The sequence below is a fragment of the Daucus carota genome, chromosome 6 (assembly GCF_001625215.2).
Source record: "Daucus carota subsp. sativus chromosome 6, DH1 v3.0, whole genome shotgun sequence".
Classification (NCBI taxonomy): Eukaryota; Viridiplantae; Streptophyta; class Magnoliopsida; order Apiales; family Apiaceae; genus Daucus; species Daucus carota.
In genome coordinates this window covers 23,010,374-23,035,621 of record NC_030386.2, presented here as the reverse complement: position 1 = coordinate 23,035,621, position 25,248 = coordinate 23,010,374, and the positions used below count along the sequence as shown (strand labels likewise).

General features: G+C 34.1%; 5 protein-coding genes across 5 annotated transcripts; 3 read left to right on the top strand and 2 right to left on the bottom strand.

Moving 5' to 3' along the window:
• The first annotated feature begins 3,383 nt into the window (after window positions 1–3,383).
• Window positions 3,384–7,930, top strand: LOC108228040 (bifunctional riboflavin biosynthesis protein RIBA 1, chloroplastic). The gene is made up of 7 exons (XM_017403508.2): window positions 3,384–3,571; window positions 4,323–4,683; window positions 4,770–4,991; window positions 5,206–5,528; window positions 6,100–6,229; window positions 6,582–6,878; window positions 7,406–7,930. The coding sequence occupies exons 1-7, from the start codon at window positions 3,528–3,530 to the stop codon at window positions 7,673–7,675; spliced, it is 1,647 nt and encodes a 548-aa protein (XP_017258997.1). The 5' UTR covers window positions 3,384–3,527; the 3' UTR covers window positions 7,676–7,930.
• Window positions 7,931–12,888: 4,958 nt separating this feature from the next.
• On the top strand, window positions 12,889–13,281 carry LOC108226980 (vegetative cell wall protein gp1). Its single transcript, XM_017401974.2, has one exon. The coding sequence runs from the start codon at window positions 12,889–12,891 to the stop codon at window positions 13,279–13,281; it is 393 nt and encodes a 130-aa protein (XP_017257463.1).
• A 1,908-nt stretch (window positions 13,282–15,189) lies between these two features.
• LOC108226097 (pelargonidin 3-O-(6-caffeoylglucoside) 5-O-(6-O-malonylglucoside) 4'''-malonyltransferase) lies at window positions 15,190–16,756 on the bottom strand. The gene has a single exon (XM_017401048.2). The coding sequence runs from the start codon at window positions 16,645–16,647 to the stop codon at window positions 15,355–15,357; it is 1,293 nt and encodes a 430-aa protein (XP_017256537.1). The 5' UTR covers window positions 16,648–16,756; the 3' UTR covers window positions 15,190–15,354.
• A 1,273-nt stretch (window positions 16,757–18,029) lies between these two features.
• LOC108226864 (uncharacterized) lies at window positions 18,030–19,533 on the bottom strand. The gene is made up of 5 exons (XM_017401856.2): window positions 19,107–19,533; window positions 18,947–19,021; window positions 18,768–18,850; window positions 18,269–18,471; window positions 18,030–18,186 (listed from the first exon to the last, which is right to left on the bottom strand). Exons 1-5 carry the CDS (start codon window positions 19,346–19,348, stop codon window positions 18,097–18,099), a joined length of 693 nt encoding a protein of 230 aa, XP_017257345.1. The 5' UTR covers window positions 19,349–19,533; the 3' UTR covers window positions 18,030–18,096.
• Window positions 19,534–23,513: 3,980 nt separating this feature from the next.
• LOC108224791 (RING-H2 finger protein ATL54) lies at window positions 23,514–25,102 on the top strand. Its single transcript, XM_017399511.2, has one exon. It carries the CDS (start codon window positions 23,686–23,688, stop codon window positions 24,796–24,798), a length of 1,113 nt encoding a protein of 370 aa, XP_017255000.1. The 5' UTR covers window positions 23,514–23,685; the 3' UTR covers window positions 24,799–25,102.
• Window positions 25,103–25,248: the final 146 nt, after the last annotated feature.

Sequence of the window (25,248 nt, the reverse complement as noted above, 5' to 3'; positions counted from 1 at the left end):
ACCGAAAAAACCGAAGTAATTTCGGTTCGGTTCGGTTCGGTTTGAAACACAAGTACGGTTCGGTTCGGTTTCAGAAAATACAAAACTTCGGTTTTCGGTTATTTCGGTTCGGTTCGGTTTTCGACCGAACCGACCGTTTGCTCAGCCCTACATGACAATACTCGTAGACATTATTTTCTCGTATTTTTTGTTTTGTATAAAAATTTGAACTTCTTATTTTTGTACAAAACAATAAACAAGAAAAAAACAATATCTACAAATATGTTTTTCATAAGTTTGGATATGTGTGGAAAAATTTTAAAAAATTAGAATGTTAATTATGAGATGAAGTATATAATACTCCAAATTTTTGATCCAACCAATGGGAGAGTATTTTTCTAAATATACCATATCATGCCCTATATTCAAACAAATATAAACTATTTATATATTTAGATATTAGTTTATCGTAGGTTGACATCATTAATTACTAGTTGTCCTTGCTGGATTTTTCTTTTGTTCTATATTCTTATAATAGTATTATTAATTTATGTTTTGTGTATGTAAAACATTTTACTTCAATGGTACTGGCTATATTGATTGGTTATAATTTAAAAAATATGTTATTAATATTTTAAATTTTTAAAATAGAAAATATCAGTTCGATATGGTAACAAATGATGTGCAATATTTCTATAGATATTCTTATATACGTAAAATTATAGACAACAACTGTGTCTGACTGGAGTATGAGTTTTTCAAGAAATTTGCTAATTTTTTTATTTTCAGTACACCACTCACATTTTAGTTGAGGGTTTTAAATGATTGGAGATGCTCTATGGGCTGATTTAAATTTATCAATAACAAGAAATATAGTAGGAGACAACAATTCATTATCGAGATCTTAAAAATAAAATAAAAAACCCCGACTAATTGAGCAATTCCCATGCCCCTTCATGTGGTGTGCCCTGTGCCTGATTGGCTCCTTTTGATAATCTGACGTGTTGGTCACAGGTCGTTGGTGACAACCGCCGCCTTCTTACCTCTCGGCTCTCACTTAGGACTTTCTCCTGTTCAAAAACTTTTCTCATAATTTGATTTGGTCACGTTTACTTATTTTGCGAACAAATGAATCATGCTTATCAGATATATACTGGGTCCCCTGCTCATGGTGAGGCGCGTTCATAAACAAATTATGCTTATGATATAACCTACTCCCTCCGTTTTGAAATATAGTTCGTTTGATTTTTTTCACGTATTTTTAAGTTTTTTGACCGCATGCTTAAAATCATTATTTTTGAATTTTTTTTTCCTGAATAATAATATCAATTATATATTTTTATTCAAACAAAGAAAATTTCAAAAATAACCATTCTTACCATGTGGTCAAAGGGCTTAAAAATGCGTGAAAAAAATCAAACGACTTATATTTCAAAACAGAGCGAGTATTTTTCATGCTTCCTTTGACACAAGTGGATTATGGAATTGGAACGTGTCTGAAACTTCATTTTCGGTTGTGTATCAACTTGAAATTAACTTTTTAATTCTTTTCGAAATTTGTTGCTAATATGTTCTTTTTTCTCGTCAATGTTCCCCATGAAAACGAAATTCTTGAATAGACACATCCATATTCTTTATTGATTTTATAACTTGATTTATTCATATTTAATATTTATAATTTTTTGATAGAGGAGATGGTGATAATGCTAGATAGATAGTTATTTAGGTGTAGATTAAAATATGGTGTATATATGATATGTATTTTAAGTTAATAAATGAAGGGTTTTAAAATAAATATTCATCATGAGAATGTGTTTCATAAATACCTTAAAGAAAATAGAAGATATAACTTATATATCATACTTTATTTCAGAATTATGTATTTTAGAATATTTATTTTAGAGATACGAATCAAAATAATTAACTAAGGATATACATTATTCTGACAAATTCAAATCTAACATTTATAAGAGATCACATATGAGAGGATTGAGGTTTAAAACAGACATAGATTTAGTGGAAATGACCAAACATTAGAGGATCAAGTCTTAAAACAGACACATATCTAGTGGCTCGTGAACAACTTCTTCTTATTCTATGAGGATCCAAGATCAGCCGGAAGCAGGAGTGTTAATAGAACAATATCGTGATATCCTAAACAGTAGAGAATGGGTTTCTTTGAAATTTGTTAAGAAGCATGCAAACAGGCTTGCTCATATGTTGAGGAGTTTCATTGATTTATCATCTCCTCCGGTGTGTCAAAGACATTTATGTCGGATGTTTGATTTCAATGAAATCTTCTTTTTCAAAAAAAAAAAAAATCTCAAAACATACATGTAGAAGTAATCGATCCATTTTATATAGATTTTTCTTATCCAAACCCAAACCAATTTATAATATATTTTTAATTAATTACTAATAGTTAACTAAAATATACTATCATATTGCACTGATATATCGATTTTAAAATTGTAATATTTCAGATAATCTTGACTTCCTCTGTTCTTATATATTTGTCTTTTGACTATTTGAACACGCATATTAAAGTGATTTGACTATATGATTAAAAATATTTTTAAATTTTTTTTTTAAATAAAAATATTATAGTAATACTTTTATTTAGAAAAGAAATATTAAAAACAACATTTTTAAATATGTGGTCAAAATATCTTAAACGTTTCTCTTTATATCATTTAATAATACTCCTCCCGTCTCTTCGGAGATTATCCTTTGAAATAAATTCTATTTAAACGAAACATATTAATTAGAAAACTAAGATAACGTAAAACATGCTTGACTCAAAAGCTATGCCTTAAGACCTTAGAGCATCTCCAACAGCGTTGGCTATAATCGTTGGCTAAATTAGACCTGTAAGACATTATGTAAAATTTGCTGAACCTGTAAGACATTTTGCTTCAATGGTACTGGCTATATTGGTTGGCTATAATTTAAAAATAGTATGTTATTAATATTTTAAATTGTTAAAATAGAATATATCAGTTCAATATGGTAATAAATGATGTACAATCTTCCTACAGATTTTCTTACAGACCTGTAGAGGTTCGACAAATTTAGCCATCCATAAGAGGTTGGCTAAATTTATTGACAACAGGTGAGCATGGTTGGAGTTGAGTTTTTGGAGCTGTTGGCTAAATTTTTTTATTTTAAGTAAACCTGCTCACCTTTTAGACAAGGATTTTAGATGGTCGGAGATGCTCTTACTACAAATTATCTGAATCTGACCTGAGCTCATCATCTACATCACAGAAGTTAATCATACATGTCCACGATGTTGTATAAACTGAATCATACAGAAATACTGGTGGGTGATCCAGATAAAAAAGACCCGCACGTATACAATATTTAATTCCAAAATAAATCAAATCAGCGGTTTCTTTGATTCTTCATTCTACTTGCATCTCTTTCCATTCTTACACGCCTATAAAAGGAAAAGCCCAAACCCCAATGAAAACATATCTTCAGATTCCGCACCTTCTTTCTCGGTCAACACATTTGAGCATTATAGTATCTTCTTTTGTAACATCCCAATGGCTTCTATCACCATGTCTTCAACTATTCTGTCCAAATCACAGTAAGTTTTGTTTCATTCTATATCGGTTTTTTTAATTGTATGTTTGTAAAACCTCTGTCTTTTGTTGTTCTCTGTTCTGTAATGACATATTCTGAATCTTTTGGTCTGGCCCTTGTTGTTCTGACTTTTTTTTGTTTTGCTGACTTTTTTTTTGGTTTGGGTATTTTGGTTAAGTATTTTTCTGTGTTTGTACTTGTAAACATGGGCAGTTTGTAACTTTGTTGGAGATGTTAATTGATTCCATTTTGTAATAAAAGCATTAGAAATGAAGTTGAGTGTATAGGAAGGATAATTTTTTCCTGGCCTGATTCTTTTGCAGCTGATACAGTAATTGGAATCTTTAGGGCAATAGTCTTGCATTTAATTTATTAATTAGCAGGAGCAATGCTCTGTTCGGCTAAAATAGAAGAAATGAATAATTGTGGAAAAAATGAAATGTGTTAGAGAAATTTAGGAGGAAAGAAGGACTAGGTTGAGAGAGTTTAGATTTTGTCTGATGAGGTTTGTGAAGAAATTTAAGTTGGTTGGGATTAGCTTCTATCCGTTAATCAGTGTGATACAAATGGAAATATGGAATGAAGGGGAAAAATCAATGTTATGTATATTTAGATATTTACTCAGAAAACATAGCAAATTTTGTCTTTCCAAAGAAGCGGAGAGTAAGGGTCTTCAATGAGCTTGAGCTTGAACATGCAACTATATAATACTCTGCATTGTCTTTTGATGTTCTGATGTTTTGTTATTGATCTAGGACATTGGACAGGTCCACTATATTGAATGGACTGCATCGTGTAAAAGTATTTCCCAAAAATGGACGAGTATCAGAGGCGTCTATCGGGATGGTCATGGTTGATGGAAAAGTGAAATCTACTTTATTACCTGGAGAAGGTGGTTTCTTGTCCCATCAAAATGGCAGGAAAGGTTTCCTCCTCAATGCTCTTCCTGCTGGGATTGAGATGCAGCCCGATTCAATAGCTCTGGGGACACTTGCAGCTGAAACCATTCCCATACCTAGTGACTTTTCTGTTGATGGAGATGAATTTGATCTGGACCAGCCCACGGCTGGTTTCTCCTCCATCCAGGAAGCCATCGAAGATATTCGTCAAGGAAAGGTTGGTTGTCATATCGTTTTAGTAATCATGTTGTGAAACTTTGAAAGCGGTTCATGGTTGATGTGTTTTTTTAATCAACATTGCAGATGGTAGTGGTTGTCGATGATGAAGACCGAGAAAATGAAGGAGATTTAATAATGGCAGCATCAAAGGCTACTCCAGAATCTATGGCTTTCATTGTGAAGCATGGCACTGGAATTATTTGTGTGAGTATGAAGGAGGAAGACTTGGAGAGATTGCAGATTCCTCTCATGGTATCTCACAAAGACAATGAGGAGATATTGTCTACTGCATTCACAGTGACTGTGGTATGTTACCATTAATCTTCGTTTTAGTAACACCAATGAAGCTTTATGCCATAATTTTCCCGACTTCTGCATAGTCATATATACAATGTGACTGCTCTTTGTCTCTTCTACAATTCTGATATGTTTCTTGATTGTCCTAATGTAGCATAAAAACAGCTCAATGTTACATTTTGCAACTAAATTTAATATTTGTTACATAAATATTCATGTGTAGGATGCGAAACATGGTACAACTACAGGGGTGTCCGCTCGTGATAGGGCGACAACAATACTAGCTCTTGCAAATAAGGATTCAACACCTCAAGATTTCAATCGTCCGGGCCATATATTTCCTTTGAAATATAGGGTTGGTGGTGTTCTAAAAAGAGCAGGTCATACAGAAGCTTCTGTAGATCTTACCGTGCTAGCTGGGTTCGAACCTGTTTCTGTTCTATGTGAGATTGTGGATGATGATGGTTCCATGGCTAGACTGCCAAAACTTCGGGAATTTGCAAAAAGGGAGAACTTGAAGATTGTGTCCATTGCTGATTTGATCAGGTACGCAAATTATCGCTTTGTGACATTCGTGTTTAACTGCACAGCTGTGATTTGAAATCATTTACTTAGTAAGATTTTGATGCTAGGCATGATATTCTAAGTGTATTGATTTCCTCGGTTATAACTGTTATTTATAGCGGAAACAAATTAGGGACGTCACTGTTGTGACCAGCAATCAATAGGTAGGTCCATCTTCTGGTTAGCAATTAACAAGGGGTCATTATATTTGGTGATGAGCAAGCAACAGGTTGCTGGTTGTTGGTTGTTTAGACGAAGTGATACTACATATTTGTCCAGTATAGTTGGAGGTGGTGGTAAAACAGAAATATCGGGAGTAGTTTTATCAATTATACTTTATCTAGTGTAATAGTGTTTATGGATGGCAAATATGAAGCACAACAAATCATTAGTTCCTGTAAAGCGCCTTTGGTTTCCTCATCTTCCTTTCTCTCATTGTCACTGACAAATTTATGTGATTATATCTTTTTATATTTCAAACCTATTAACTAATGTTATAAATAGTGTAAGAATTTTACATGAACAAAATTCAAACATTGAATATAAATTACAGATATAGGAGAAAGAGGGATCAATTAGTAGAGCGTTCTTCTGCTGCAAGAATACCTACAACTTGGGGACCATTTACTTCTTACTGTTACAGATCAATCATAGATGGCATTGAGCATATTGCTATGGTCAAGGTGAGCAATTTTAAAGAATTTGTGTAATTTTCTTGTTCACAATATCAGTTTTGGATTATCTTAGATCTCAAGGGTAACTATTGATTAATTACAATCAACTTAGGAACCATCTAGCGGTCATCCTTTTCGACTCTCTTGTTTTGCTTCATATTTCTCTATGTTTCTTCCTTCCTTGTAGCACAATGAACATATAGTTTCTGAAGTCTAAACCTTCTTTTAGTAATAGATATATCTGTAAACAGTTGAGCTGCATGGTCACAGCATAGATCATCATAAACAAGTGGACCGATATTACGAGCATTTAATTTTTACCAGATCATCTACAATGCTTACATTTCGTTGCTGTAAACAGGGTGAAATAGGGGATGGAGAAGATGTTCTTGTCAGGGTACACTCGGAATGCCTTACAGGAGATATATTTGGGTCAGCAAGATGTGATTGTGGTACCCAGCTTGGAATGGCAATGCAACAAATTGAAGCTGCGGGAAGAGGTGTATTGGTATACCTTCGTGGTCATGAAGGACGGGGCATTGGGTTGGGCCACAAACTTCGTGCGTATAATCTGCAAGATGATGGGCGTGACACTGTTGAAGCCAACGAGGAGCTAGGACTGCCTGTTGATTCAAGAGAGTATGGTATTGGTGCACAGGTATTGCTTAACATCTTGAACTATCAGAACACATCTAATGAAATGTATATCATCTGAGCATTGTGGTTGGGTTATTGTGCAAGTCTGCATCCATGCCAGACTGTTTTTAATTTCTGTGTGATTGTACTGCTTTGGTCACAGTGACATAGGAGTATTAGTATACTTTCATGTTCTCTCCAGATGCGTATTTATCATGTTGACATCATACTTTTAACTACATCATAGTGTGATCCTCGGGTGCCTGTAAATGGTGGGATGACTCCACTTGGTACTGGCCTTCTTTACCCGAATTAGGATTATAAAAACGCTATTAATGTACATTATATAAAAGCCACTATCACAGATGTCGCCTTTGCGTGATACCCATATAACTGTTAGTTATTGGTTTAGCACTACTTTCTTATTATTCCACACTTGCATATACCAACTCATGCAAACAGACTACATGTATGCACTATACTGCAAAATAAATGTGGGTCTTTGGAGCAAGTTTTTTAGTTTATTAAAATACCACTAACGTGTTGCAGATTTTAAGAGATCTTGGGGTTCGAACTATGAAGCTGATGACAAATAATCCTGCAAAATATGTCGGTCTCAAGGGATACGGTTTGGCAGTTGCAGGAAGAGTTCCCCTTGTGACCCTAATTACAAAGGAGAATAAGAGATATCTTGAAACAAAGCGTGCGAAAATGGGTCATGTTTACTATGATCTAGGACTCAATGGAAACAGCAGTGCTGCTAGTGAGAATGGTCATGTAAGCACTGAAGAGCCATCCACAGTGACATCTGTGCCATGATTATGTTCATCTTGTTTCAGAGAAAAGTGATATGCATGCAATTCATCGAATAAAACACAATTACTTTGTTTTTTCTACAGTTGAAGCTGAGATCAAGGTGGTAAAAAGAAACTGAAAGTACGGAATTTTGTATTTCTTTTATTTGTCATTGTTTTTCGTCCATTGAAAAACTAATAAACAGATTCCGGCCATTACGATTTGTCGAGTTAACCATGTAAATGATTCGCCTAATGAAAAGCAACCAGATTTATCTTCTTTCCGGAGCTTTTGTTTTGCATGTTGAGATCTCTTCTACAAGATGAAATGTAATCCTTATCTTATATTTTGTTCTCAATGAAGAAGTTGCGAGTTCGCATGTCAATTATGGTGTTAGACTATAGTATTTAGTATGGCCGTGTTTGGAAGTTAGCGGTTTGGGAAAAAATTAGAAGTTTGGGGTGAGTTAGAGGTTTGACCATTTCAATCCGCTAATAATAGTGTTTGATAGTTAGCGGATTGAAATATAGGTTTGGGCTAAAAAGCTAATTTTCAAAAAACTACTTTGAGGAGTTTTTTGGATTAGCCGTTTCGGTATGTGTCATAAAAAGCTAATGAAACAGTTATTTACCAAACAGTTTTACACGAAACCGCTAATCCGATCCGCTAGTCAAAACATCTATTTTAATCAGTTAGTCAAAACGTCAAATTCAATCCGCTAACAGCTAACCGCTAATCTCCAAACATGGCCTATATGTAATATGCAAAGGACAATAAGGACTTGTCATCTAGTAGGGTTTTATGGATCAGGTACAACTCTTCTTGTACATAGACTACACAGGAGCTTTGCAGCAGGGCTGTATTGGGTCTCGGTTGGTTCGAGTCCTTCCATCTTTTCTTGTTCCGAATTTTAGGAGAGGGTCTCGGTTGGTTCGAGTCCTTCCACCCGCGTCTAGTTCCGGGTTTGAGGAGAGGCTCTTGGTGGTTCGAGGATGGAAAGTCCTTCCATCCTCGTCTTGTTTGTTTCACTCGTATAATCGAGGGGGTTCCTAAATACCAATACAAGAACATGTATGGTCGTTCCAACACCTGAAGTTCCTTTCTGTTTTTGTACCTAAAGGTTACTCTGAAAAACTAGATTTTAGTATACCATGCTCAAGTTCACCCCAACTCCACAACTCGCAGAGCCCATCTAAAAAGAACTAATTAAACTTTTACAAAATGTATGTATCTGCACATAAATTTATTTAACTTGTCGAAATTAATTATGCAATTTGCACTTATAGTAATTTCTCTCGCTCTTTCTTTTGTATTTGGAGTTTTTTTCTCCCGCTCTTTCTATTCTTCCTTTTTGCGGATCTTATATCTTTTAAACCAAATTCGGGGAACCATATATGCATGACAATTTTTTTTTTTTGTCACAAAAAACGGTTGTATAAGCAAGATCTAAAGTTACAAATCCGGATGTACTGAGTTTCTTCGTTCAAGAAAGTATATCATCTAACCGAAAGTATGTACATACTCCGGATGATTAGATAACATTGCCTTTCAAGTCAGAAGAGATAACCGACAAAAAAGGATCGCGTTAAAACCCCTCAAGAGTAAAACCCTGTGAGAAAAAACTCAGGGGGAAAAAGAGTGCCCTACAAAATTACATCCATTATAAAACAGACTAAAAATAGATGATCCGGAGTATGTATCATTATTTCCTCCACTCTCCTGCCCTGAAAAAATACAATACACAAGAACATAATAAGTACATACCGACAATAAAATAATAAAACTAATTAATAAGACAGATGAAAAGGTTTAAAAAACCCATAATTAAAGAAAAATATAAGAATATAATATAAGTTTTTATTTAATAAAAGAGTAAATCAGAACTAATATTAAACAAATTAAAGAAATCTACACCAAAGAGATAAGAGATCTCTTTGGTTAGATACATAATAAAAACCCCATATGAAAGTAACTGACATATATACTAACAAATTTTTAAAATAAAAATAAAGTTTGAATATTGAAAACATAGTTAAGATATATCTGATCAAATATAAGACAAAATCTTATCAAACAAATATATCACGATTATGCCTGCTTCTTGTTATTAATACAATACAAGTTTGGTATACACCAATCAATCAACCAACCATTAATGACGCTATAATATACCTTATTAAGACACAATAAATTTGGTATACACCAATTAATTCATTAACCATGAAAGGTCCAAAAATCCATCATAAAATGGCAACAAGTCATCATAAATGATCCTTCTTTTTACGGATACAAGAGCCACCAATTATGGCACAAAGACGGAAATATAATAGTACTCTATTTCAAAATATGTAACTTCCCCAATTAATATTACTCTAAAATTATGTCAATCAATAATTAATGTATGTAATTAGACAATTTCAGAATTAATTAGTTAACTAAATTATTGCAATCAATTAATTGAGTCATAGAAAGCTTCAAACTAAAAGATATGTGATTTAGATAAAGAAATATTAGAATTGTATCATGCTGAATAAGGATATCGATCAATCCTAATAAACCAAACACAAGTCCAGTTGACACATAAATCAAAGAAGATTAGAATTGTATCATGCATGACATCTGATTACACGGCAGACTTTACTTTTTTCATTTTTTTCACAATTTTATATTTTTTGTTGAGTTTTCTCAAATATCAAAATTTTTAATCTAAATTTTCTTTAAATATTTCTGCATGTCCTCTAATTAGACGAAAGACTTTTATATATGAAATAAGCCGTTCTTTTCAGTATAACACTCGTGTAAAATATAGACTTAATTACCGAAAAAACTATTAAACTATTGTGATTTTTTCATTTTAATCATAAATCTAATTTTGTTGCAGAAAAATGCAACTAACTAATAGAAAACGTATTTGAGAGAACCCAATTTGATAATATTTCTAACCATGGTTAAATGGATGTCATACACAACATTACTAAAATATTATTTTTTTATAATTTTATTTTAAATATTTACATAATTCATTGTACACACACAAAACAATCAGTTTTTTTTTCCGTAGGGCGCACTGGGTAAACCCACGAGTTCACATAATAGCCTGCAAACTGCACTTAAGTGACAGGCTCTGGTCCAAGAGGCATAATTTTTTTCCCGTAGGGCGCATTGGGTAAACCCACGAGTTCACATAATAGCCTGCAAACTGCACTTAAGTGACAGGCTCTGGTCCAAGAGGCATAATCACAAATTCTGCTCTCTTCGGAAGTCGAACCTGTGACCAAAAGGATACAAGTCCCCTCTTTAAACAGTTGAACCAACCCTTGTGGTCAATTTTTATTTGAATTATCAAGGTTCGTCATAATATAATTTATAAATTCGATACAAATATCATAAATCACATGGAAAATTATCAATACAATCATACACATGTAGCCAGTAGGCTATGGGTGTTTCATAAAAATCATGCTAACATTGTCCTCTGCCTTCAAACATAAATTATAATTCGCTCAATATTTGTGTAAAATATGAATTAAGATTTTAACCTTTTAACTCGATAGTAAAAAAAGTAATAAAATTCATATACTAATTAATTTATAAGAGCATCTCCAACGGTGTTGGCTATAATCGTTGGCTAAATTGGACTTGTAAGACATTATGTAAAATCTGCTGAACCTGTAAGACATTTTGCTTCAATGGTACTGGCTATATTGGTTGGCTATAATTTAAAAATAGTATGTTATTAATATTTTAAATTGTTAAAATAGAATATATTAGTTCAATATGGTAATAAATGATGTACAATCATCCTACAGATTTTCTTACAGACCAGTAGAGGTTCGACAAATTTAGTCATCCATAGGAGGTTGGCTAAATTTATAGACAACAGCTGAGCATGGTTGGAGTTGGGTTTTTGGAGCTGTTGGCTAAATTTTTTTATTTTAAGTATGCCACCTCACTTTTTAGCCAAGGGTTTTAGATGGTTGGAGATGCTCTAACTTAGACAATATATGTGTCATACATCTCAATTTTAACTTAACCATGATTATGGATTAGTGAGATTGGGTTTTCTAAAAATAATTTTTTAAAATTACTTGCATTATCCCGCAATAAATATACTATTATGGTTAAATTGAAAAAAAACATGATAGTTGTATAGTTTTTTTAGTAATTAAGTCTAAAAGATATTAAAGTGAATATATTATGATAAAAAAAAAGCATACTTAAAACTTTGAAATCCTCTGATAGGAAAAGCGCGTCAAAGCTGTTTTGTTTTTCACGCAATAACCTTTTTAGAGCATCTCCAACGGCGTTGGCTATAATTGTTGGCTAAATTGGACCTGTAAGACATTATGTAAAATTTACTGAACCTGTAAGACATTTTGCTTCAATGATATTGGCTATATTGGTTGGCTATAATTTAAAAATAGTATGTTATTAATATTTCAAATTGTTAAAATATAATATATCAGTTCAATATGGTAATAAATGATGTACAATCTTCCTACAGATTTTCTTACAGACCTGTAGAGGTTCGACAAATTTAGCCATCCATAGGAGGTTGGCTAAATTTATAGACAACAACTGAGCATGGTTGGAGTTACGTTTTTGGAGCTGTTGGCTAAATTTTTTTATTTTAGGTATGTCAAATCACTTTTTAGCCAATGGTTTTAGATGGTTGGAGATGCTCTTAGTAGTTTCGTCGAAAAATAAAAAGGAACAAATATAGCAAAAAGGAAAGAAGCGTATACTCCCTCCGTCCTCTTTTACATGTCCCTTTTGAAAATTTTTTTTGTCCCAAATTACTTGTCCACTTCTCTTTTCAAAGCAACTTTTTGTATGTTTTTTCAAAATGTAACAACTTCCGATGTTTGACTAGTATATATATACACACAACTCTATCTAATTCATTACATTTATTAGGGATATCTATGAAAACAAGATATCCACCTAACATTTTCTTAAGATGCTTAATTTTTTTAAAAGGGACAAGTAAAAAGGGACGGAGGGAGTAGATGGTAACAAGAAATCCCTTGATCAAAGAACAGAAATAAAAAAGAGAATCCCCATGACACGGGAGGCATAGCCGCTTGAATCCTGTTTCGTAGGAACGTTCTATCTTTCAGTTTCCTTCTCCTACTCAATCTTCGCCAACTTGAATATATACACACATCACGTACATCCACCAAGGCCTACTTACACTATACTCAAAACGCATTAACCAACCGCGCAACACAAAAGCAATGGCGTTGAGATCAAGCATGACGACGATGATTTTAACACAAACACTCTTATTTTTATTCGTTTCTACGCTCGTAACCGCTGGATCTCCTTCCCCTCAGCCCGCACTCGCTCCTCCTGCGCATGTTCCTTCTGCGTCTCCCATTTCCCCCTCTCCCGTCGCCCACTCACCGACACCGACACCATCTCCGGTTGAACACTCCCCGGCTCCGACGCCGCCTTCCGTGATCGCTCCCTCTAAATCTCCGTCTGGAGGGGTGGTGGTTTCTCCCGCGCAGTCTCCGTCTATCTCTGACGTTCCTGCCGCTGCACCTGTTTCGCACGGCGTTGTATACAGAGGCTCTGTTGGATTGGTGGCGGTTAGCATATTGACAGTTGTTGCTTTAGCAGCGTAGATGGAAGAGGTTTTATCGGGTTTTAATTAGGATTTTATTTATCAATAATTAGAATTAATTATATTAATGTTATATAGGAGTATAGTAGTACTAGTAATAGTTGGATCTATAAGACTTAATTACCAAAAAAACTATTAAACTTATGTAATTTTTTCATTTTAACCATAAAACTAATTTTGTTGCAGAATAATACAACTAACTAATATAAAATCTATTTGAGGGAACCCATTTTAATGAATCTCTAACCATGGTTAATTCAAAGTTGACATGGATGTCACATGCAGTACAAGACATCAAAATTTTTGATTTAATTTTAAAAATTTACTTAATCCATTATACATACATCAAAAGTCAGCTATATTTACATTATTAACATTTATAACAATAAATTTGAAATTATTGTCAAGTAAAAAATTAATTTAATTTATAATTTTTTTTACTTATAAGAACTTACTGTCATTTTAAAATTTATATATTATATATTAATATTATTATGGAATTTTATTTATTATCAAAAAATATAGAATATAAATTGATTTTTTTAGATGAATACTAGTTGCATGAAATTTTATATTTCAAAAAATTACTAACAAAATGTATAAAGAATCGTTATAGTTTTTATTAAATATTATGCAAACACCCTTCAGTAATCTCAAAACTATAACGATTCTTTATACATTTTGTTAGTAATTTTTTGAAATATAAAATTTCATTCGACTAGTATTCATCTAAAAAATTCAATTTATATTCTATATTTTTTGATAATAAATAAAATTCCATAATGATATTAATATATAATATATAAATTTTAAAATGGCAGTAATTCTTACAAGTCAAAACAAATTATAAATTAAATTAAATTAATTTTTTACTTGATAATAATTTAAAATTTTATTGTTATAAATATTAATAATGTAAATATAGCTCACTTATGATGCATGTATAATTGATTAAGTAAATTTTTAAGATTAAATCAAAAAATTTGATGTCTTGTACTGCATGTGACATCCATGTCAATTTTGAATTAACTATGGTTAGAGATTCATTAAAATGGGGTTCCCTCAAATAGATTTTATATTAGTTAGTTGCATTATTCTGCAACAAAATTAGTTTTATGGTTAAAATGAAAAAATTACATAAGTTTAATAGTTTTTTTGGTAATTAAGTCGATCTATAATGGTTGTGTAATACTTGCAGATTTATTTATTAACATATATGAAATCTTTCTTCGATTAATGCCTAGCAATTATTTTTTGCCTAACGAATTTAATGCGTTTTTTAGAAGAAAAAATTAGTTTCATCATCGTTAACATGTCTAGCAATTATTTTTTGCCTCACCAATTTAATTGCGTTCTTTTTTGGAAGAAAAAATTAGTTTCCATCATCGTATCGTGTACAACCAATTCTTGACCAAAACAATGGTTTCGTCTTTTGAAGTAGTCAATAGAAGTAGTGGTAATTTAAAATGTGAAATGTTACTTGTTAGATCGTCAGGTGAGTAAACCTGTATTGATGAGAAGTGTGAGCTATCTTCCCCACTCCACAAGGACCGGGGAAGGAAGATACATAGCTCCCCTTTTCCTGAGCGGTCTAATAAGCACAAGTTGCAAGTATTTCCATCCAAGAGTATAACACCGTTTAGGATTTCTGTCTAACACAGTAGAAATCCCACAGGTAATTCATATACTCTTATCTAAACTAGATACTAGATAGGACTCATAGGAGTATAGATAAGAGTATAGGAAATATTTGTGAGCCTGTACGTATACCTAATTTAAGCCGCGCTAACTTCCCAAATTTGTCGAAACACTTGATATTAATATGTGAGTTGACATTTACTGGACTCCCAAATTTACCAAAACACTAGGAAATAGACAGGAAATAGGAAAAGACATTAACACAACTGCGCTAGCTAACAGGGCAATTTTATTTTATGACAATCATACAGACACTGCATATCAAATTCTTGGAACTCAAACTGAATTGTCATAAAAAACCATAGCAAACCAAATTTTAGCACTAAGATGCGTATACTGTGTGAACGGGCTGCAATTGATTCTTCAGCTCAATCAGCTATGTGGTCAAGGCCAAGATATCAGGGTGTTGTTCAAACAAGGGCACATCAGTGTCTTCTAAGTAAACCCATGCTTCAATCCCTGTACAGTCTTTTGTATCCAGCAAAATACCCACATTCTTTAGAGGCAAAGAAGCAGCACTTGCCCATACAGGAGTTCCCCAACCAAAATCAGCTTCATAATAAGGAAATCTACTCCAACTGGTATGCATTATGGCATTCACATCCGGATCACTCATCTTCTCATTCGACTCCAAGAACGGATCGATCACCTTCCTGTGACCATCTTCATGATGCAACAACATGGTTTTGTAGGCCTCAAGCGCCTCCTTCACCGAATCACTTAGCATGTCTGCATGGTGTCCATATCCCTTGTCCTTGGCTTGGCCAGCCTCAAGATTTACGGTGGCAAGGCCAAATAGGTTCCCAAAAGACTCTGTTGGTATAGGGGGATTAGCCTTTTCCCTCAAATTCATTGTCTGCATAAAGTATGTGGCGCGGAAATGACCATATTTAGCCCTGTCTATGCTAATAAGAGCCTGCAATATGATTGCATTAACCAATTGTACTCTTGAGGGCTTACTTTTGCCATTGGCACCTGTAAGCCTGGCCCTGTTTCGTAGTATTTCTATCGCCTTACTGTCGAACACAAACCTCTTTGTGACATTCTTATTTGTCCAGTTTAGTTTCCAATGAGGCAGGCCTTTTCCAGGGTAGGATGAGGCCACATCGAAACTCGGGTGAAATAATTCTAAACTCAAGCCTTGGCTTGCAGCAACCATTCCTGCCATGAAGGCGCTTATGGTTGACGCGTCACCAATCCTATGTGCAAAACACATAGTAAGAGCCAGGCCACCACAGTCAAACATAGTGACTTGAATGCATAACAAGGGGTCTGTGACTTCATCAGCTTCTTGAACATCACATGGAAGTAACTGATCAATAAGCTCAACCTTCAGTTTCTTTCCCAGGCCAAGAATCTCCGCGAGCTGGCTATCTGTTTGCGCTGTCACAAACTCAACTCCTTGGTCACTGCAATCAATAACACGGCTGGTTTTTACGTATCTTCCTGCAAAAGGGTAGAATTTAGGCAAGGCCTTTTCGACTGAAGTTTTTAGGATGTCACACATTGAGGTGGCTTTGATTTTTTCATGGGCTTGATAGTAAAGAATGCTGGGAACATTAATGACTGGAGCAAGCTCATCAGTGAAAGATATTTTGTAGTTGCGAAGATTAGGAGGAGTTGGGATTAAGGGCTTCACAAACTCCCTTGTTAGAATCTGAACCTTCATTCTGTTTTGCCTGTATTAGAACTTGGGTTTTGGCAATGACATGTTGATTTTGATTCTCGTACATATATAGGCGCACAAATTATCCTCCAATGCCGTGATACACATGTGAGGGTGAGGCCATGCAGATGAATTTCTGACTTGATCACATGGTGTGAAAATTACTTGAAAAGGAGAGTGCATGACACAGGGACCAAACTTGACGTTGCATTGATATGAGTTTTGAACTTACTTCACGACCAAATGCTTATGTAATCGATGTGGGTCTCACGTGGTATTATTCATGCAAATTGCGAATACGGAAGTTCACCCATGTCGGTGTTGATAATCAGTCCATCTAAAATCTTATATAACCGATTCATTTGAAATCTTATATTTTCAACACTGTTTCTCACTCGAATTCCCAACTTTCGGTTGAAGAGTGGATGACGTGTGTTTAGATTATACTATGAGAATATTAGGGTGACGGAGAGTTGAACCTGAGACTTCCGTCAAATCTGACTCTGATATCGTATTGAAAATTAGCGCATCTAAAATTTTAAAATATCAAAAAAACATTTCAAATAAATTTTGCGCTATATTTCAAGAATTAGTCCCGTGTTCTCATCTTCTTTGCCATTCCCTTGTAAAAATTGGGTAAAGTATTATGCTTAGCCAAAAAAGGATGCTACTAGTAGTTTTCATCGATTTGATTGTCAACTAATAAACAACAGAACTGCTGGACATATTTATGTATAATATCTACCACTTCTTTAGATATTGCAACGGTTTTTCCAGTGAGTGCCCATGGGCACACATTAAGCATTAAAATTCATAAATTTTAGTGATTTTGATTGGCTCTCATTTGGTAGACCCCCTGCAAATTCATCAACCACACTAATTAAAATCCATCAAAATTATAGAATTGGTGCTTAGCATGTGGTCATGGGCATTCACTAGACAAACCCTAGTAACAAAGCATTAAAAAGGAAAGCTAGGCATATGACACGTATAAGATAAGCCGAATCCCTTGTTCACTCACCTTCACAGACTCATCGATCATCTTTGCTGGATTCCTGGAGCTGAAAAGTCTCAAGATTCCACCCCATCTTATATTTAAAACTTGAATATGACCCATGATATTGATAGTGCTTCCATGGAACAACGTATGATTCACCAAAATTGTACAACCAAAATTAATAACGCGACTATAATCACATACCATCACCCTGAAGAAAAAATTATATATCAAATTTCTTTTATTTTAACCTTTTTCGCACTGTGCTTAAATGATGTTAAAAAATATTATGATGGTAAAAACCTTCCTTCCAACACCTTGAGATTTTAGAAAAATTGGTCATTTAACATGATATGAGAGCTGAGACTCAAAAACCCGACCCCCTGCGACCCTCGGTTCCATAAGAATTGGTCGTTTAACAAATGTGAATGAATAATTTAATTATATTGAATGATTTAATTAACATGTTTTACATGTCCAATCTGATCAATTACAGGCTTAACTATTTTCTCTAGTTCTTCCACATCTTCCTTCAAATCATTAGCCTGAAAATGCCCAAAAGAAAATTAATTAAAGACTTTCAATAGTCTCTGATAGTAGAGAAAACTGAGCAAGTAGAGATAGTACCTTGTGAAGAATATTTTCAGCTAGCTGAGCATCGGAAGCTGCAACACTTGATAAATGTTCAACAATAAGAGCTGTTTCCTTGAGCTTACTGTTTCCGGGGAGATTATTAGCCACCTCGGCTGACACCTTTTCCGTCGTGATTGCCACTTTCTCTACCACCTCTGCTACATATTCCACCTCTTCTGCTGCCTTCTCCAACTTCCCTGGCCAAAGTTTAAACAAAAATAATTTCACATTTAAATTTTCAATCTCCTCTGCGGCGCTGACATTTTTTCTAGCTATAATGATTTACACCCTAAATTAGTTAAAAATCCGCTCAATTATCTTATTATGATAATTAAAGGTAAGCGCCAGATATAAGTTCACCATTTAGCGAAAATCCCACATCCTACTTCCGAGTGAGACATACACATGTATATTTCTCAATTTGCTTACTAATTGCTTCAGTTTTTTTAAGAACGCACGTTCTGTAAAGTGTGTACCCGTAGTGATCAAATACCTTCTAGCAACAACAAATTGTCCCATTTTTGCTTTAGAAATGGTACCAGCACGGAGAATGCTGATGCCACAAGCCATTTTAACCTGCAATATTACGAAGGTTTAAATAAGTGTCTGGAGAGATACTTAAATCGCCCAAAATTTACTAATAGAGTCGTTCATCAGTTCCGGATGTTATACCAGGTAGAAATTTTATGCCCTGGATGAGCTGGTGTAGCTGAATGAACTTCAACCTTGTTGTTCTCCTTTTTCAACCTAAAATTTACAGATTAATCATATTTTGAACAACATAACCAAGTAGAATCGAAAAAATTATAGAAATTATGGAAAGGTTAATTACATGTCGATCTCATGTTTTGTGAACCCTGCACTACTATAACTGCAAAACCTCTGTCTTTGCTGCAAAATGCTACCATCTCCCCCTTGCCTACACATCTGCACTGCATACTTTAATCCAGGATACGACGACGAATAGCCAGCACAACGAGCACTCGCTCTATAACGATACAACAATAGGGTGATCCAGTTTCCGACTTTACAAGCATTTGTAGAAGGCATTTTGAACAAAGTTAAAGTTTTCATCTAATACAATGTACTCGGCTAAATTTGCCAATATATACGAAAAACTTGCATATCAAGCTCATAAAATCTGCCATTCTGGACCCTTTTTTATGGCTTTAGTGTGTAAAAAGTGTTGAGAAAGGCAACTTAAGGCTAAAGTTAGTGGCTGTCAAGTGGTTAAACACGCCAAGGTATGATGTATAGCGTTTTCTGTTGCATTTAGAAAAGCAATCAGGTTTATTTAGTACAAAAAATCTAAGCAACTATCCTGGTTCCTTGCAAGTTATATATAACTTATCAAATGCTTCAAGGAGAATACTCTGCAGGATGTATATTGTATATTTGTTCCGGTTTTTCTTTGATACAGCAGACTGGTGAAGATCATTCTGTCATGACTCATGAGTGATCTGAACATTAGAACTTCAAATGATTTTATTTTTTTTATATATATTGTTAAAATTTTAGTGGCATGCCGCTAGTAATATTTGGAGACATTACAAGTCCACAAAACCCGATAAGAGGGATCAAAAGTGGCTAGCCAAAAGTAAATATACAAATTAAGTAATTATAACTTTTTATAATTTATATAAAAAACAATTAGTGATTTATAAGATGGTAAAAATTGATCATAACTAGCTGAGCCGCGTGTTGCGGCGGCCTATAAAAATTATATTAATGATTCAATATTAATATTTGTAGAATGCAATAATTTTGTGTGTCTATAAAAAGTATATTAATGATTAAAAATTAATATTTTTAGTATAAAATAAATTTTATATTATAAAAATCTTGATGTAATACCAATACTAATATATACAATTGTAAAATTGGACTATAATTCATGGTGAAAAAATGAAAATAAATTTTTAGTTAACAATTTAAAACACGACGAATCTTAATTTTATTTGTGGTTTTCTTTTTCTGAAAAGAAATCATGTTCATACATTGTCACCTTACTCCAATTTTTTTGGATTGATTGTGCACAAAAACATCTAACTTGAATCCGTGAGATAGCGGTCTATAATTATCCTTGCTTGTAACGACTTTTATTTTTTTAATATTGTATGAATAGTCTTCACTTAAAAGTTGTTTGAACGGAGCAAACAAATAATGCATGAATAATATTTTCCAGTGTACAAAGTAAATCATATAAAAATTAACAACAATAAACATGTCCGATGAACAAAACAAATATTATAAAAGAATAACTAACAAACATACATCACTAATAGTTAATTTATCATTTTATTGATATCGTGCATCAATATCATATCAAGACTATATCCTTCTCCCGTGTGTGAATTTGTCGACTCCCACGTAACGATCTATAACTACCTTTGCTTGCAACAACTTTCATTTTTTTTAATACCACTATCGCTTGACATTGCTGAAGAACGTATTGATATTGATTTAAGTGTGTGTATATATAATTACTCAAATGAAATTATTAAAATACAAAATGAAAAAGAAAATATCAATATCATTCACCTCTACCTAACATTTGTACCCAATGGGCGCCCAATCCTAAATCATCCAGATCCACTGGAAATTCGTCAAGGCTTCCAACAAATCCTATACACCTCGCTCAATCCAAGAGCTCGCTATCTCATATCCGTTCTGCTAGTATTTTTTTTAAGAAAAGACAAATGATTTTATTTAAATAAAATATTTAACAAACAAAATATTAAAATTCAGTCCGGACAAATTTTCAAACCTTCAATTGTGAAATAAAACTGAGCTAAACAAATAATTATTTTATTTTCAGATCCCTTAACACATATAACGTCTAAATTTTTTGATTTTAAAAAAATATTATAATGACATATTAAGCTGTCCAATACTAGTTGACTTTGACATAGACATCATGCAAAGTCTGATGCTGAGAACATATGGGCAAATTTTTATTGTGGGAGGTGAATTCAAGTGATATCGACCATCCTCCTAAAATCGATGCGGGTTATGTTATTTCTCAAAATATCATATAATTCTTTTCGAAATACTATGAAACTCGTAGTAAGACAAAAATAATATCAATATATAACAGATTTGACATTTAAAAAATATGTACATGACTAACAAACATTAATAATAAGGTACTCCACTTTAATTTTTAGTGTTAGTTATTTCCAAAATTAATTGTACATCATATACTTCAATTTTATATTTTCAAAACGAATCATATTCCACATATTATGTTCAATTAATAATTTAATGTAATTTTTTTTTCAATTACATTAAATTATTTATTTCCCATTTCTTTATATTTATTTTGCATTACTCGACACACATTTTAAAACGCATATAAAATATAGTTTCATAACTTTTTTTTTGAATTTTTCCTTTTTATATAAAAATTTAGACCGTAAATATTTATTCAGAAAAAAAAAATTCAAATTTTTTATCAAACTATATTTTGTAATACATTCGAATGCGACCTTACTCGAAACGCAGGGAGTAATATCTAAAATATCTAAAGAATTAAGGATGACAGAGGGAGTAATATCTAAAGGAAAATGCTAGGGACCCCAAAAAATTGTCCCAAATTTTTTTCCCAAATGAGGTGTCTAATCCTGATTGGTTGCATTTATTCCCAAAATAATGAGGCCCCCTTTAGATTCATCCATCACCCAATCATAACTCTCCACTTGTTTGCCACATCATTTGGTAACAATTTTTGGGAAAATCTTTTGGGATACCTAACATTCCTCATATCTAAAATTCTAAATTTTGTTGAAAACCGATTAAACATAAAAGAAAATGAAAGAACAAAGAAGACTTATCGATAAAGAAATAAAAGTGTGAGGAGAGTCGACTCTCACAATAATGATGGCCCGTTATGCGACCTTACTCGAAACGCAGGGACAAAATCAAATCTTAAATTTGAGTCCATATTCGAAGTCAACTTGCTAAATACTCCTCCTGCACTCCTGTTTCCCAGTCGGCATATTACAGAATAGTGTCACTAGCAAGAACATGATTCTCATTAGATTAATGGAGTATTTTAATAACTCCACTTGCCAACTACCAGCTTTGCAACTAGAGCCGGCCAAACGGGCGGGCCGTGCCGGTTCGGGCCGGTTCAAGCGGGTTCCGAACCGTCATCGGTGGAACCGTAACCGGCCCGTCAAACTGGCGGTCCGTGCCGTGCCCGGGCCGGGCTGGGAAAAAGAAAATCGTAACCGTGGTATACGGTTTACACGGGTTTTGCGGTTCAGCGGTTCGGGCCGAATAATAACAGGCTGCGGTTCTGCGGTTCGGTTATACGGTTCACGGGGTGTGCGCATGTGACTTTGTGTTAGTAACTAAAGTACAGCAGTTTTCAGTGGCTGAGTCACTGTCAAGTCCAACAGAGACACATAGTACTTGTTTTATTTTTTGTTTCTTTTTGTTTTTATTTTTTTTTAATTTAGTTTAAGTATTATTATGCAACTAATTAATAAATTAATGGGTTAAGTATTATTATGTAACTAATTTTAACAATTCTTTAATGTTAAAAATTGGATAATAAAATTTTATATGATATTAGTTTTGGAAATTATTTTTGTTTAGTGTTATTATGTAATTAATTATCAATAAAGTGTAAACTAATAAATAATTACCTAAATTTAAAAACTTAACCGAAATAAAACTAACTAAATTATTTTTAAAAATAAAATTACCTAAATTTAAAAACTTAACCGAAACAAAATTAATTAATTCTTTTGCAAATAAAATTACTGAAATTTAAAAACTAAAACGAAACGAAATAAAATTAAGTAATTTTTTATATAGTAAACGAAAATAAACTAAACTAACTAAACAACAACTAAAATTAACAAAATAAAACAAAAACTAACAAATTAAAACTCATGCAAAAAGAACAGAAAGCATTGTGAAGTTTGCTGATGGACTAAAAATTGGTGGTCCATGCACGAGTCTACGGTTCCGCGGTTCCGCGGTTCAAACCGCGGTTCCGCGGTTCCGCGGTTCAAACCAGGCCGGTTCCACGGGTTTCCGCGGTTCCGGGCCGGTTACGGTTCGGTCTTCCATTTCCTAACCCGTATTCGGCACGTGCTCAGTATCGGTTCATGTCGGTTTTGAACCGGCCCGTGTTTAGACGGTTACGGGCGGTTAAAAAGTCGGTTCGGGGCGTGCCGGTTCGGTCGGTTCGGCCCGTTTGGCCACCTCTATTTGCAACATTGCATAGCCGCCGTGTAAATGCTTAAAACGAAAAAGTCAAAAGCTCCTTATTATCCCCATTATTCCAAGCAAACCAAACTTTAACATCTCACCTTCCTCAACTCATCCATTTCACCTTTCCTCTACCAAAAACCCATCCATCTATACCCATGTTTTCTCCTAGTTTTCTCTTCTAATCTATGGCTTTATCTCATAGAAAACTCTTCAAAGATCCATTCTTTGTTCCCACAACACAACAGCTATGTCAACCATATTGTGATGCTATAATAAATCCCAGGGGAATCTGCCCCCCTGACTGTTTCTCTGTTTGCAATTTGTCTTGTAAGATATCTTTGCCAGAGCCTGATGCTCTGTTTTCTTCACCACCACCGCCGCCGCCGCCTCAAGGATCATTCAGCCACCACCAGCTGCTGGTTTCAACGAGGTCTTTAGTTTTTATTGTTGGGCTTGTCACATTGTTTGCTATAGTTTTGTGTTTTGTGATGTACAAGTGTTACAGAGTGTATGGAAACAGAGTAAGGTCAAGAAGAGTGAGGAGAGAGATGAGGGTGCAAACAGAGGATGCCCATCAAGAGTTTCTTGATGAGGATCATGGGTTTGTGTTGGATCATCCTATTTGGTATATAAGAACTGTTGGGTTGCAGCCATCTGTGATTAGTGCGATTACAATTTGTAAATATAAGAAAGGGGAAGGTTTGGTTGAAGGAACAGAGTGCTCTGTTTGCTTGAGTGAGTTTCAGGAGAATGAGACTTTGAGATTGTTGCCTAAATGTAATCATGCTTTTCATATTCCTTGTATTGATACTTGGCTTAGGTCACATACTAATTGTCCGCTTTGTCGTGCTGGGATTGTGAGTAGTGTGGCGGTTTTGCCTGCTCAGGAACAGAGGATTGAAGAGGAGAATGTTTTGGAGGATGCCCGAGTGGGATTGGTTGACAATGGAAGTGAAAGTGAAAGGGGGGAATTAGAATTGAGAGGATGCTTAAGGGTAGAAGGCGAACCGCGGGTAGAAAGCGAAAGAAAGGGTGATTTGGGAAATCTTGATCAGTTGGAGGTGAATGAAGTGATTCAACCAACAAGAAGATCAGTTTCTATGGATTTTTCATCAGTAAATTCTGGTGGATTAGGGTTTGCTGTAAAGAATGTTGTCGATGCTAATGAGGGAAAATTGGTGGGCAGTTCTTCAACAGAAAAGGCTGAGGGAAAAGAACCATCTTTGATGCAAAGATCGTTTTCTTATAGCGGGAAAGTTTTGTTGTCAAGGCACAATAACAGCCAGAGCAGGAGCTGAATTTGCCTTCTTGCAGCATATGCTTACCATATACACACATATATACAAGTGAGTCATCTTTAAACTGAGATGTCTGTAAACAGTCTCAAGAAGTTGAGATTTTTCGTAGGTTTTAGAATGAATAAGTTAAACACTGGTTGTTAACAATTATGTACCCTCTTCGTCCGGAAAAAAGGAGCCTTTTTAACATTTCTATTTTAGATGGCACTTAAATTATTCGGACAAAGGCTGTACATACATGTAAGTGATCACGAAGTGAAGTATTATATATGCTGAAGAAATCATGTTCTGATGTGTTTGCATATTGAAGGTGTGTCTAATAAGAATTGCAATATCAGTAGAAAAAGTATTCTTGTTTGCTTCCTTGATGTAGCACCAGTGAAATTGGATATATGAACCTATCACCTATGTGCTTCTTGTGCTTCTCTACATTTTAACCAAGTCTAAATT